Source organism: Melospiza georgiana, chromosome 1 (assembly GCF_028018845.1).
Source record: "Melospiza georgiana isolate bMelGeo1 chromosome 1, bMelGeo1.pri, whole genome shotgun sequence".
Classification (NCBI taxonomy): domain Eukaryota; kingdom Metazoa; phylum Chordata; class Aves; order Passeriformes; family Passerellidae; genus Melospiza; species Melospiza georgiana.
Window position 1 is genome coordinate 125,393,935 of NC_080430.1, and position 15,780 is coordinate 125,409,714.

General features: G+C 36.7%; 1 protein-coding gene across 1 annotated transcript in view; it reads left to right on the forward strand.

Annotated features, from left to right (window-relative positions):
- ZC2HC1A (zinc finger C2HC-type containing 1A) overlaps positions 1-15,585 on the forward strand; it is a 45,927-nt gene extending 30,342 nt beyond the window's left edge. Inside the window, exons 9-10 of the mRNA XM_058025898.1 lie at positions 9,405-9,512; positions 10,165-15,585. Coding sequence (XP_057881881.1) covers positions 9,405-9,512; positions 10,165-10,351 — 295 coding nt within the window. The 3' untranslated portion in view covers positions 10,352-15,585. The remainder of the gene's footprint in view (positions 1-9,404; positions 9,513-10,164) is intronic.
- The last annotated feature ends 195 nt before the right edge of the window (positions 15,586-15,780 follow it).

The following is a 15,780-nucleotide window of genomic DNA, read 5'->3' on the forward strand; positions in this document are numbered from 1 at the left end:
CCTGCTTTGGGGAGGGGAGAGAGAAGCAAGGCCATTGTCTATGAAGTAAGGTCATGTTCTCATACTCTAAAAATGGAGGATTTAAAATACCAATTTTAGACTTTTTGGAAAAGTGGAGATATTACTGTAGTCAAATATAATTGCTTACCCAATTACTGTGATCCTAGTTGGTGGAGAAGCAGCTTTTTTCTCATTTTCATATTGCTGGGTGCATTTTTCCAATGTATTAATTATCTTTGGATACTTTTGGCTGAATTGGTTGTAACAAAGGCAGCACAGATCCCTAATAATTCAGCATCATCCTCCACCCAGGTGAGGGAGCAGTGAAGACCGCCTGACATTACTCCTGTCAGCATGTTACCATCTCACATCATCTTCCCAAAGGAGCAGATTTGTGACAGAGGCTGGTTGTGGATGGCTAAGGTGGAGTGAGGCTAATGCTGAGGTCTGGGAGCACTCCTGTGCTTCCCTGATACACCACTGGGCTGAGACCTCTGCCTCACCCCAGGCATCATTCAGTTGTTAAGCCTTGCTCCAGCCCAGTGCAAGATTAGCAAGTGACTCAGCTCACAGTTTTGCTCAGCCTTATGAATTCCCCAGAAACTCACAGCATCTCTGTATCTTGACATAATAAGTCTGGCAATTTTCCACATTTGCCTACTGGACTTTGTTTTCAGTAGTCTTCCATTTTCTCCACTGTTGCTTGGAGAAGAATCTGTGACATGATGAAGCCAAATGGCAGCTGGGGAGGTGTTTACCCAGGTTCTCCCTGTTTATGCATTCTGCTAAGCACAGATAAATGGCTTCTGGCTGGCACAGCTCTCAGATAATGATCTCTGCTGAAAGACAGTAAGTGTTAGCTTGGCTTATAACCTCAATTGCCTACACAATTTCCACATTTAAAGAATATGGGTGTGATGAGTGTGTTTCTGCCTGCAGCCCTTCTGAAAAACTTATTGTCTTCTGTTTTCCAACTCGCCCTTCTGGCATTTGCTGCTTGTACTAACCAACCTTCCACAGGGGGCTGTTACATGTGCCTGGTTCCTAAGTGTTGCATCTATGACCTGGCATTTCTTTTTTTAGCTTCATTGTATTCACTTCTGGGGAAAAATTTGTCAGAAGTTATATTGAAGCAAAGAGTTGTAGGAGCCAGTTACATCATGGAAAAGTTAGATTTGTTGAATTGGTCACTGGTGACAATTTTGACCTTAATCATCTCAACTTCTGCCTCAGTATTGGGGCATGAAGGGGAAATACATATGGTTCTCTTGAAATACCTACAGAACTTTACCAAAGCAGGGATAGAGACACTGACAGTCAATGTCCTGCATGAGAGTGAAAGTAATTAATACTGCAGTGGCAGATTTTAAACACTAAAACATCTTACAGTTTAGCCTATAGATAAGTGCAGCTGGAATTACTTTCTAAAATAGAAGAACTTTTAACATTGCCCTTCAGTAGGATTAAACAAGATCTATTTCTTTTACTACATTTGTGATTTAACCAGTAGAATGAAGCCTTAGTGTGAGATTTGGGATTCTGTTACACTGAAATCAGACAGAGCTTATGCTGGAGGATAAGATGTTGTGCTCTTCTGAATTGATAGTGAAACAATTTGCTGAGCAGTGTTGTGTGGGGTTATTTTTAAAGGCAATCTTTTAAATGGAATGTTAATCAATCACTTTTTCTTTTCTCCTTGACAAACATTAAAGAGCCTACACACGTTATTTTGACCAGGTTAAATTTCAGGTTTTGCTGTATAAGAGACAAGTTCCTGCAGTTTGCAGTAAGGGAAGCTGTAACTTTGGTGGGTTTTGAGGTATTACTTCAGTGTGTAACCTTCCATCTTTGCCCAGATTCTTGCAATTCTGGATTTTCCCAGAGACGTAGTAGAAGAGGGGCTTAACAGTAGAATTGCAATTCTACTGTGCAATATCAAGGATGAATTCTGTGTACCGGTGATGAAGACACCGCTGCGTTCTGTGGGGCCGCGGTCGCTGTTCGTGCCGGGACGCGTGGAGCGGCCGCAGGGGGCGCTGTGCTGAGCGCGCAGTGCCGCCCGCGCCCGCCAGGTGGCGCTGGCGCAGCGCGGGCCGGGCCGGGAGAGCTCGGTCCAGGGAGGGAGCTGGGAATTGCCCATCCATGGCCTGTAAAGCTCGTGTGCGGCACCGCAGCAGCAGCAGCAGCAGCAGGCACTTTTTCTGTGTACGGCCCGGGGTGGAACCCTAACTATGAATCCTCGCCTGTAAACCTCGATTGCAGCATCGCAGCAGCAGGCGCTTCTACTGTGCACGCCAGGGGTGGAGCCCTACCTTTGAATCCCTGCCTGTAAAGCTCCTGTGCGGCACCGCAGCAGCAGCAGCAGGCACTTTTACTGTATACGGGTGGGAGTAGAGCCCTAGCTTTGAATCCCTGCCTGTAAACTTCGTGTGCAGCATCGCAGCAGCAGCTGGCACTGTTACTGTGTACAGGCAGGAGTGAAACCCTAACTTACGACCTCAGTTATTGTAAGCTATTTTCACTGTGCACTGTCCTTTTTTTAAAAAAAAATTGAATTCTCCCATTCTGCTCCCCAAGTGAAGAACTACTGAGAGAACACAGCACAGTATCATCAACATAAGCTGTGCTAGTGCCAGTCAGGCTTTGTGTGAGTAGATCAGGATGTGTCAGCTGAGTTCTGCTGTGAGTTTTCTTTTTCTGCTTGGACAGAGAAAGGACACAGACAGTCCTTCCAGTATGAATGAAAGTGTTGCATAAGGGCATCATTTCAGGGTCATACAGAAGTGAGTGAGGAGTTGCATATGACTATTGTAGTCGGTAGGAAAATCTTCTTTCATTTGGATGAAAATAGATTTTTATCCTTTTGATCTTGAAGAACTGAAAAAAGGAAAATTAATTCTATATAAGTTATCTGTCATTAGGCTTATAATTTGATATCGTGTTATGAAGCAAAGTTTGACATGCATTTTTTTACAGTATACAGGTTAGTGGTGTCTTACATTTCATGAGGTATATGGCTGTCAGAAGTAATCAGATGTTCAGGAGATCAACTTGGGTAGGTTCTTCCTAACCTAAGGATAAGCAAACAGGTGAACCCCACACCCACATGCAAACTGTTTTGTCCATCAGAACCGGACACCGTTTGTGGCCAGACGGGGATCTTTTGTGTGTACAGATTGTCTGTACATGTTTCATTTGTGAACAGGTATGTTTGTTTGGGTTTTTTTAATGAGACTTAGAAATTATATTTTTTTAATATGGCAAATGAACCCTTAGAAATTAATGTTTAATTTTTGTTTTATTTTGGGGATGAAACCTACATTTTAATGTTAATGTTTCCCTCCTGGGAATCATGTCTGCTAGTGATACATCCACTACTGTCTTACAGCTGAAATACAATATGAGCAGCACACCAAATCAATAACTATAAATTTTAAATTCCACTTACATGTTTGCCATAAAGCATTTGTAACCTTTAAAAGCATTATCTTTTTAAAACGGTTTGTTCCTTTTATGAAGACCGTAACTTACAGGATTTTGTTTAATGAAATCAAGATATGTAAGTAGTTGTCTTCAAGATCTTTGCATTTCAAAAATTCTTGTAATCACATTTTTTTTTATCAGAATGTGAAAGCGCTGTCACCTTTGGTTTTTTGGTTTTGTTAAGGTGTGAAAGAATACTGTAATGCTTTGTAATGCTGGAGTTCACAGATTATGATGATAATTTGTTAAAGTTCAAAAATAGCTAAGAAAATCCTGTTAGGTTGGAGTATGTGTCTTACAGTGGCAAAGACCTCAGTCTCGCTTCTCAGTTTCTTGGGAGTATGTAGAGAGTATATATTGGGTCAAACAGGAGTTAATTAGTTTGAACTACAGCATCTATTTGGGATGCTATTTGTAGGTTTTACTTTATGATGATTAGATGATAAAAATGCAGAACTTAACTTGAAGATCTGATTTTCCAATCTAAGTTGCGATTTCTGAAAAGCTAAAAGTTTTCCTTATGATGATGTGAGGGATTTTTTTTATTATTTTGTTGATTGCCTTTCTTTAAAAATGTTTTGAAAATTTGATTTTTGATTTATTCTTTTTGGCTTGGAAATGTTATCCATAATACTAAAAATAAGTATTAAATTATTGGCTGTGTATATAGTATTATCTATTTTGATAGGTTTTTGTTGTTAAAACAAAGCTGGGTTTCTTTCAGGCTGTCTTCTATTCTTATTACAAATTAAAAAAAAAAGAAAAAGGAATTTTTTCTTCTTGCTAGTTCTAGAGTTGCACTTATACATCTCTTAAATATTTCTAATGTTTAAATTTATTGTGACTTGTAATTATGAGCCCCCTTTTTTAGATGTGTTGTGTGAAAGCTGGAAAGCTGTATCATATCATGGAAGCTGTTCTTTAAAGAAACCAAATGTGAATAAATTGTGCAGAGTTTGAGAATAACTGGCATTAGTGTTTTGTTGGAAAAAGAATTTTAAATAATATATTGGAGACTAATCCAATGTCTATGAAATCCATTCCTCATCAAAGCAATAGGAAACCCTTTTGTTTGCTGGATAATTAAAGTCTGATTTGTACTCTTTTTTATTTTTAAGTCAATGGGATTTCTTTGGTAATATAACTGTTGAATTGTGAGTATTTTTAATTTCTTTTTTTGCATAACTTGAATAGCAATATAGCGCTATCTTTATGAGCACCCCTTTATATATTTTGATAGTAAGATGGACAAGTTAGGCCCACCACTGCGAACTGGAAGAGATGTGCAAAGGTTTTATGACACTGATACAAAAACAGACAGTACCATCAAAAGGCCAGATGAGTTGTTGCCGGTAAAGAAGTGAGTATTACAAATCAGTGTGGTTTATCTATTTTGCAAAAATGTTTCTTCCTGAGGAGAAAAGTGTGTCCTTGATGAGCACCAGTTTGCCAGTATGCCCTCCATGTAAATGCTGTGGGAGAAGAGTAGATTATATCATTAGTGTCAGAGTGAGGTAAACAGCCTCATAGGACAGGGTAGATGAAGGTTTCCCTCAGATTTGATTTCTTCTGTCAGTGCTTGATTACAGATTAAAAGTAACAAATTTGCATCTTGATTGCAGATTAAAAGTAATGAACTGGTGCCTTTCTAAACCCGAGATAAAACTGATTTGCATGATGCAAAGCTGAAGTAAGCATTTATGCCTGATAACTATACTGGTTTTTGACAAAGTAAAATTGTAATTTTATTCTCTTGAGGTCAAATATTTCTCTAACTCCTACATCTGTAAGGTAGCTGTGATGATCCAAAAATATGAGGAATGCAGACTTTGTAATGAAAGGTGAAGTCTTTGGTTAAGTCCAACTTACCTCATATAAAATTTCTGGATATTCAGAAGTCTTTATAAGGTCTAAGTTAGGAAGGAAGGTTATTCCAATTATTCTAACCTTTTAGAAAGGAAATAGATACTAAATTGTAGTTAAGCTTTTGTTGTATTTTGGAAGATGCCAAATTCAAATAGGCTGCATTTTAATTTTCTAAAAGAGAAATAAGTAATGAATTATGTGGCACATACTTGGAATGTATTGCTTTACATAGTAGAAATGTGTCTGAATCTCTTAATGCTGTAACCGAAGCTGTAGTATCTTTGAGACAGGGACTTTGGTTTTGAAGAATCAAAAGCAATAAAAGGAATGGGAGCTCTTCTTAGACAAACAAAATTTCTTTGTTTTTATTTGCTCCTTTGCATGCTTGGTTAGAGTTATAAATCCTGTGAACCGTCAAAAATTATCTCTGTTTTTCATTTTGTAATACATTATTAAGAGGTTGAAAATTTAGCTTGGTGGATTACTACAATTGCTTAAAAAAGGCCCTATGCATAGAGCAGTGATTTGATTTTTCTTCTCAAGAAAAATTCTTTAAAAGTTATAGGCATTTCTTCTGCTCTTCATACAATCCTGTTGTTACTCAAGTATCTACTTAGTTCAAGAATTAAATCTGGCTTACAGGCAGTAGGTTATTCAGTATATTGCATGCCAACAGCTTTCAGCAAGTGTGAATAGTTCCTAAACTTTCTTAAATTGAGCATAACAGTGTGGGTGGTTGCAGTTTATGGCAAAGGTTTCTGGACTTTGGGACGCATGCCATTAGTCAGCAGAAAGTTATTTATGACTTTACACAGAACTATGAGCTGTTGTGGGTAACAGTGACAGCTGTTAAGGATATCTGAAAGCACTCTAAGAAGCAAGATTTATGTGTCAGTGTTTTATGATAGAATTCAACCAAATCATACATGCATACATAGAAAAACACAGGCTTCTTTTACAAATTGCTTTCAGATTTTTATTTTGCAAGCAGTGGTAATTCAACTAGATGTACAACATGAGCTGCTTAAGGAAGGGTAGTCACTTTCAATCTTACTTCTTTTAAAATAGAAAGTGGATAATAAATTTCTTCAGAATATGTCTAGATTTTAGGAGTTCCTGCTGGTGTTCATACACAGCCTCATCTGCTGTCAGGCTCTATTCATACTTCATGTGATACAGTGTAGAGCAGGAATTTATATATCTTTTCAAAAACAAAACACAAAACCCAACCAAACAGGAAAAGTAACAGAAGTGGACAAGGATATAGAGAAGGCAGAGATGGGGCAGATCAGAAGAAAAGAAGCTGTGGTGGGACAAGTTGAAATAACCAAAAATACCTGACTTTGTTGGAAGGCAACTGTCTCTAGAGATCAGATTGTTACTTAAGGATGCAATTTCAAGATTTGTGACCAAACATACATGAAACCTGATGCTAATTTTGTGTCCAGATTTAGGCGAGTAAAGTTGTAGACAGTGGCAGCCTACTCCTTGTGTTCATTTGCTCATCAAAAATGTCAGAAATCACGGAAGGGGTAAGGTTGGAAGGGAAGTTTCTGTCCTGAAAACATATTTTAGGTTTCTTCTATATTTTTAGAAAACTAGTTGTGGTAAAAGACTGCAGAAATATGCAGAAAACTGTTTTTAAACATCTTGGAATGAAGATGCCCTGTTAAACCTTTAATGAACCATGTTTTATCTGTTCATGAGACTTTACCTCCTTTATACAGGGTGGACTCCGCACTCTGCTTTTCAGTATTTCGATGTCCTCCCCTCTCCAGCTCAGTGGCCTGAATGCTGTATTAAGACACTGATTTCTCTGACATTTCTTTAGTATACACCTAGTACAAAAGCACCATGTGAATTTTCAGAGTACTTAGTGAGATAAGGGTGTTTGACACAGTTGAAATACAGGGGAGAATAGTGGACTGGTTTTCACATCAGTTTATTTCAAATATCTGGGACTCCTAACATAATGTTCAAAATTGATTCAAAGTACACTCTGAAGAGACTTCAATTTAGGAAATTAATGTTGTTAGTTTTGAAAAAGCTGCATGTTGGTCCCAATGTGAAAATGCAGAGAAAACGGCATCAGTAATAATTTTGAATTTTTGTTTTCCAATTACTTTAAACTGTCTGAACAGGAATTGAGGCACAATTCTATTCTTAGCTTCATTGCATCATCCCTGATCCATGATGATCCCATAATGTTTCTGTGTTACTATGTTTCCCATAATGTTCTTTTTTTTCTTTATATGCTTTTCTGTCTTCCATAACAGGTAAAGTAACAGTCCAGTATGTTCTTTCTACTATGGAACTCTAAAGAGTTTTACTCAATTTTAAGCAAAGGTCCCTCTTCACTGTATAATGAGATGGGGAAAATAGCACAAAATGAGCATTGAGCATCTGTACATCGCAGCAGTGTACCTTAGGTTACATTTAGAACTTTTATTCTAGAATTCTGTAACTCCTGAAAGACTGACATAACTTCTACTAAGTTTAATTCTGATATAGCTGATGTAGTGCTTTTCAGTCTGCACAATTTTTTTTTCAGTTAGGTCCATCTTTAGAATCTCCTTGCAAAATAAGGGGGCAGACAGGGAAACTAATGGAGAAGGTTAGTGTTCTGCCCAGTGATCCATAATGCTTGATCATTCCACTCTACCTGCTACAAGTAGAAGCCATTATTTTTAAACTTGAATGCTTTAGTAAGATATAATTTCTATTTAAATAATCTTGCATTTAGTTGCTGGTTTCCACCTTTGTGCTTAATTATTTTATCACTTCTCCACTGTTTGAAGTGATAGAAGGAGCTGAAAAGCCATCTTTATTCCATGTGCATGATATGAAGGGAGAAATGTTTTATGCAGCATGTCTATAATTAAGGAGTTATTACATGTTCCTTAATTGTGTCAGCGTTGCATTTGAAGTTTGTGGAGTTGAATGCATTTCCTTGTATGTAGTTTGAAAACCAAATCAAGACCAGGCAGTTTATAATTCTTAAAGGAGCAGTTAGGTTTATCTGAAGGGGGTGAATGGTCTCTCGGTGACTAATTTTTTTTATGGAGTCTTGTTTTAATTTTTTTTAATGTCCTTGAGTGAGTCCCAACTTAAATTTTATTTATGTATTGGTGTTCAAGAATGAGAACAGAAAAATTTGGTCATGCACAAGATGTCATAGTCTGAAAATTTGCCAAAGAAGAAGAAATCCCAGTGTATTGTAGTTCTTTTGAGCAATGATGAAAACTTCTGTCCTTGATCACTAATGATAAAATGATGCCCCTTCCAATTTATTTTTCTTAGTGCTCCTTGCGGTATTCTGATGTTCCTCTACTCATCAAAGCCAGCAGCAAGATGTTCTCAGTGTTTGGGATATGCTGATCATTGTATACTGACTTCTCGTAATACTTATGAGTCCAGAGGGGAGCAGTTTCCATATATGTGTGGTCATACTATTGATCCCAACTTCATGAACACTGTGACAGTTTAGAAAAAATTGAGGCCCTAATGCCCACCTGGACACACTTTCTCCTTCTACTTATATTCATAAATATAATTGTGCTTTGAAGAAAAAGTATTTACATCATTATCTAAGAAGAAAAAAGTCTTGTTCACTCACTTCATATTGGTCACAAAGTATTGAAAATATGGTATCCTTTCTACAGATCTCAAACTATTAAAAGCCGCAGTCATCTGCTCTCTATTTCCCTAAGAGACCTGCCAGTCCTAAAAAGTGACTTACAATTTGTCAAGGTAGACATTAGAATGTACTGAGCAATCAGTAATGCAGGACCTACCTGTTAGTAAGTAAGACAAATGAACAGGAAGGGACTTACTGTTTCATTTAGCTTGTCATTGTAAGGTTCATTTCATAACAGTTTAAACCATGCAAGTTTGTGCCAAAGCTCCGTTGTCTGCTGGTAGGAAATGAGTTATTTTTCATACAGATAACTAATGTGTAGATTGATGCCCTTTTATATGTGTGTATATATCTACCTATATATTTGGATGTATTTCTCTGTGTGTGTATAAAACATCAGATATTTCTTCTACTTTAGAGGCGCAACAAAAACCCGGACTTCAACCCCTCCTGGTGTGGCAAGAGCCATGAGCACGGGTGCTTTGACAAACAGAAGGAAAACTAGCAATTCAGACATTCACTTAAGGTAGCTTTTGACTTTGTGGACTTTGTCATTGATAGAGCCTTCATTAAAGGGGATTTCCTACCACAAAAGAGGTTAGGGAATGTATTCTTCTCTGCAGTTAATTGATGATCATTATTATTTGTCTTGTATAAGGTGCTCGATATATTTTGCATGTTTATCATCTGACAGCACGCCTTTGTCATTTGTCATGTGCATTTTCCCTGTTGGAAATGTGAAAAACTGCTTGGGAGCTGTTGAAAAAATAACCAAATATTATTTCAGTAGAAACTGCATTAAATCTGCATGCTAAGCACACAAATTGTCTTGCCCTTTTAAAAGGTAGGATGAAAATTGTATTGCTGGTTTAGTCTTCCTTTTTGACAAGCTAAGTTTTAAGTTTTCAAACACTCCAGTTAATCTAAGTAGTCAATGAAATACTTGATCCTGCTCCTCAAACTCTGGTGGTTTTTATTTTCTTGCAGGGAAGGTGGGTATCTGGAGGTATGTATGGGAGCCTGGCTAGCATTGTATATAAAATATACCACTCTCTATAGGAAGTGATGGAATTAAAATGACAGTAACAGTAACTATATTCATTGCAAGGATTATACTAATTTTACATTGTTATACTGAACTGACTAACAGAGAATGTTCTTCATCTGGGAATTTTCAGGTCTGATGGGAAAACTGGGTATGACAATGGAGACTGCGCTTCCTCAGTGAATGGAGGAAGTGCAAAAAGCAGCGAAGGAATTTCACCTGCACAGTTATCCAAGTTCTGCCATGAATGTGGAACGAAGTATCCAGTGGAATGGGCAAAGTTCTGCTGTGAGTGTGGAATTCGAAGAATGGCTGTGTGAACACATTCTTTAAAGCAGAAACAAGAAATTGGAACATCTGCTATGTACTGTGCATGGAAAGCTTGAGTACTCCACCCAGTTAGACTTCATGCTGAAAAAGTCAAAACATCACTTCCTAATTTTCTGAGTGCAATCTTCTGGTTACAAAGTTATTTATAAACAATGATATATACTGTATATAAAATAGCAGCTACCTAAAACTGTGCCATTCAAGGAAATACTCTGTACTCTTTGTTGAAAATATTTAAAAGTAAGGTAAAAATGCTTTAAATAACCTAGGTAGCAGAAGAGGTTCAATGCTATTTTTCTTTGTAAATCCTACTAGGCAAAGGATTTTTTAAATCTCTTATGTAGGGTAATGCTTACCTGTGGGGAACTAGCCATGAAAAACTTGGGCTTCAAAAGTTTCTCTGTGGAGGCATTTCTTTCATCTATGACAGTAACTTAGATGCTGTGTTCTAAGTGAAAACAACATGAGGAACTCCTTATAAATTCCTAGATAAAAGTGTAAAAAGTTTAGATCTTTAAACTCTTTAACAGTAATATGCTAATTGGACTTTCCAGTTGCTTCCTAGGATTTTTTAAAGAATCAAAGTGGAAAGACTACCTGAGAATTCTCTTTGCATCTAAGAAGAAAGGCAAGATTTTCTTTTAGTGGCTTTCCATGTTCTGTTTTTCAGTAAAAATGTGTTAATATTTTTATGTATTTATAAGGAAAAATATGTTATTAATTTTATTATTGTTCATTTTATTAAGTTCCTTTTGTTTCAAAATACTTGTCTTCCTCCTCCTGTGCTCCACCATGCCTAGCATATCTAAAGGTGTTGTGCTTTGACCTGTTTCCAAAGGTCCTCCTAGTTTTTTCCTTTTCCCTCATTTCCTCAACCAAAGTCGAAGTCTATGCTTATCCTACCTAAATGTTGAACTCTTATTTTGAAAACAGCCTTCTTGATGTATCCAATACCAAAAAAATAATAGTTCTATAAAAAGGAATGCTATTAGAGCAGTAGATCTTGATGTAAGTAGTGAGTCTTTTTTATTTTTATTCCTGTGAAAATAGCACAGCTTACACATGCGAATGAATAGGGGAGTAACTGTGCTTCACTGCTATATGTGTCAATACCTGAATTTTAATTTTTTTGGTGATTTTATGTATTTCTGATCCCAAAACAGCAGTTTCTTCAAGTTAGTAATAGACTTCACATTAATCCATTGGGAAGAAGGGAGAGACTCAAAGTTGTAGGGTTTTTTACTAATTACTCAGTAAATTAGTAAATTACACATTCAGTAATAAAACCATTCACAAGCCAAATCACTTAACTTGTATCTTAATATTGTAATTTATTTTGTGAAGTTTTGCTTTGAAGTACTTGCACCATCTTCATTATTTGTAACAGAACAATCTGCAATAACTTAACTGTGCCTTTCCTATAGTAAATACATTTTTTGTTAGAAACTGGTACTTTCAGCTCACAAACACCATTAGTTTCAATTCATATAATTTCTTTACAACTTAGATAAAATATAAGATAGTGCTCCATGATAGTTTTATGGTCCTTGCTTACATTCTCAAAAATTGTGGTTATCAGTGGTGCCAATTTGGAAGAAAGCATGATTGAAGAAAAACATCTTCAAAGCAGATACCAATCTAAGAGTGAGTGATTTAAGAGACTTTATGTAGTTTTGTTGCAGGCCACAAGCTATTCATGTTTTAAAATAAGTTCAGTGAATATCTTGCACTTTTTATACATTTTTTAAAATAAATCATACTTCATTCAGTGTAATCTTTTCACAATTGGTGTAAACTGGCTACTGAGCATGATAGGATGGATGACTGGTAATGATACTTAGAACTGACAAATCCTGGCCAGTTTATTTTCTAGGAGTTTAGATTCTAGGATCCATATTATGGCACATTCATGTTTGTATTTAGAAAAAACTGGAATTCTACATTCTTTACTTAGATAAGCCTGCTTTGGAGATCTTGCCCTGGGCTTGGGCCATGGAGGTCTGCAGACTGGTGTATTGTGAGCTGAGAGTCCAACAGCAAAGATACCAATCCAGAACAGGTTTGATCAGATAGTGAATCTACTCCTGCCTGATGAAGCTGCAGTTATTTCTGCTGTAAAATGCATTTTTCCATTTATTAAAAATACTTTCTACAAAGGGAATATTTAGTACAGCACTAAATATCTTTCAGGTTTTCCAGGATTATTGTAACTCCAGGAAAAAACATATTGACTCTTTCTCCTTTGAATTGTATGTGGCAGATCTCCTAATTTCAAATCAATACTCATACAGTTACTGTATTTTCTGCTTTGTGAGCTTCTGTGAGATTCCTTGCTTTCAATGCAGCATTTAGTAAATTACTTGAGTAGCTCATAATTTGTTTCATTTACACTTATGTGATTTATCATGAGGATTAGATAGGGAATTAACCTGAACAGAAAACAAGGTTTTTAAGACTGATCTTTTTATCTGGCCCTACAAAGAAGGTCTATGAAACAAAATTGACTATTGATGGTAAAACTGGATAATGTGTATGTATTGTAATCCACAGTAAATATAAGCAGATAATGAAATTCTTTTTGACTGTGTAGTTTGGTGCTGTATGGTAAAACTTACAAGACCCAATATATTTTGTGTTTATCAACTGGTTTTGTTACTGAATGACATAGTATTCTGAATTCTGCGATGTTCCAGACCCTAGCCTGTATTACTCAAGGTATCAGCACAGATCGGTGTAATTTCATCTCAGTGGATGTTTGTACCATACAGTGGATTGGTTTTCATTACATCCCCAAAGAACTGAATGTGGGAAACAAATTTGTTATATTTAAAGAAAAAAAAATTCAGGGAGTTGGACTGAATTTTCAATCTTTAGTATATTACATGTGTCAGGAAGTTCCCAAATTTAATTTATTGGTGATCTACATCCAAACCCTCTTGCCCTAGTCTTCTCTACACCCTAATGCCTTGGTTTTCATGGGAGGAAAAAACATGAACTATGCACTGTCTGTTTATAGTGAAATATAGTGATGCAATCGTTGTGATGATTCCCATACCAGTGTATAACCTTATGACAGATTTACTGTCTGCCATTTTATCTTCCTAATGTTCTTACTAAGGTTCTTCCATTCTTTAAAGAAGGTGGGGGGGTAAAAGGTCAACAGTAAAATTCCATTTATAGAAACAAGAAGAGGCTGCTTTTGGTGTTTGGCTTGAGGGAGTTTGCATTCCCATTCTACTTTTGTGATTTTCTCTTTTATGAAGGACCTCTCTGAGCCAGGAAGTAGTGCAGGATCATTGGAACTATGCTGATAAAATGCAATGGAGTTATGAAAAATGCCAGCTTCAGTAGTAAAAACAGCATAGCATAAAGCTTGATTGCTATATAATGTACCTTACACTGGCTTATATTTATGCATGATGCCCACAACCTAGGTAGTTTCAGAACTGGAATCTCCAAATATACAGTAATTAAAATATGTGTTTATATGAATAATTACACACCACTGCAGGGAGGTGGGCACAGGGAAGTGCTTCACCCCCATTTCAGGTTTTAACTATGAAATGACATACAGGCAGAATTTTTCAAATTTGCCAAAGAGACTGGAGGGAGGGGGAAAGCTCCACCTGAGCGTTTCCTAGCTGGGAGGGGGTCAGGCACGGGCAGCTCTCCTTGGTGCTCCAGCTCTGAGCCTCTCCCGCGTGTTGGGGCAGCGGCTGCTCCAACACACATCCTGTGCCTTCACAGCAGGGCAAGGCACAGGGTGTATTGTAACACCTGACCCAGGCTTTATGCATCATGGAAGTGCTCTGCCATCTGCAAGGGACTAGCTCCTAATTCACCATCACAGCTGAGAGCTGGTGACTGAAATGCAGGGAGAGCGTTTCCGTGATGCCTGCTTACCGAGTCAGCGGAAGGGAGGAGGTATGACTGCAGTACTTCAAATAAACAAGATACATGCACACTGATGTAGACTGTGTAAACAGTCTGCATATAAAATAGAATGGTATTGTCTATGTATTACAAAGGTCACAAGAAGTGCTAGTTTCCATCACATAGACTTTGTATATCTGCAAAGAACAAACCTGTTACGAGTGTTTTTAATCTTGGCTGAAGAAATTGTGTTTAGTAAGAGCACTTTTTTCAATTTTATTTCTATCCAGTTTGACTAAGCTATGAATAGTTAAATGGGTTGTATGAGAAGGTGGAATTTTCATCTGTGGTAAAATTTGTTTCAGTGACTGGTGAAAATAGTTTAATTGCCTTTCAAGTACAGCTTATTCTAACTTGTGATTGTTTTGTTGCTGGTTGGTTTGGTTGTTTTTTTTCCATCTTGCTAAGTAAGGTTTGAGTGACCTAATTGTGTTGTTGGAAGAAGTGTTAGGTAAAAGACTTCATTAGCTGAATTCAGTAGTTACTTGGTTGATATTTTTGTTCCAGTATTCATAGTATAAGAGATTACTCTTGCATACTAGTTCATTTTTTATTTTGTTTTGGGTTTGGTTTTCTGATGTTACATCAGTCCAGAATAATATACATTTCTGGAGGATCCTATTCAGTCCCATTCTACTTCATCTTGCCAGAAAGCAGCTTCCTCATATTTTCTCTTAATAAGTGTTCGTTCTTAACAAAAATAATCAATAGGGAAATTATATTTTCCTAATTTAAACATTTTAGTCAGCAAATCAAATGCTCAGTTTAATATGGCTGAATACTGAACCCACTGAACGTGAATGCACGTTCCAAACAGAAGTGCATGGTTTACCATAGTTCTGTATTTCAGTTTGGCTTTCTGGCAGAACCATGAATGGATTTGGGTGGGATCTGTAAAGTGCTGAGTACAGTACAACTGTTACAAAACCTACTTTATTTGATTGCTTTAACTCTTGGTGTTCATCCTTCATATGACACATAAATGTTTCTCTTCATAAGTCTATTTATTCATGTTCTGTGTTTTTAAATTGTGTGTTCATTCATGTGTTGGACGTGATTAATTTTTTCACCATTGCATTTATTATGTTTGCCTTGCCCCTCAGTACATGGGATATTTGTTTGCGACCATCCAGTGAGGTGTTTTTTTTGCCAGCATTCCTTGATTTGTTTGCCTCTTACTTTTTATATTATGTTTATTTTAAAGTGTCAGTTCTGTTTGAATTAATAAATGTAAATCACCACCTAATGCTGATTTGGCACTTGTTAACAATAAAGCAAATATGCCAATAAAGCTTCTTGTGATGTGCAATTTTTTGTAGTGAAATGTAAAATTATCTTCTATAACATAGCATACAGGTAGGTAATATAATTTCAATTGTATTGTGATGTCTGATCTCAGGTACCAAAAGAATAGGGGTTTTAATTGAGTGAGATTTGAATTCCTAAGTCACCTTGAAAAACATACCAGATATTTTAATCAGTGTGA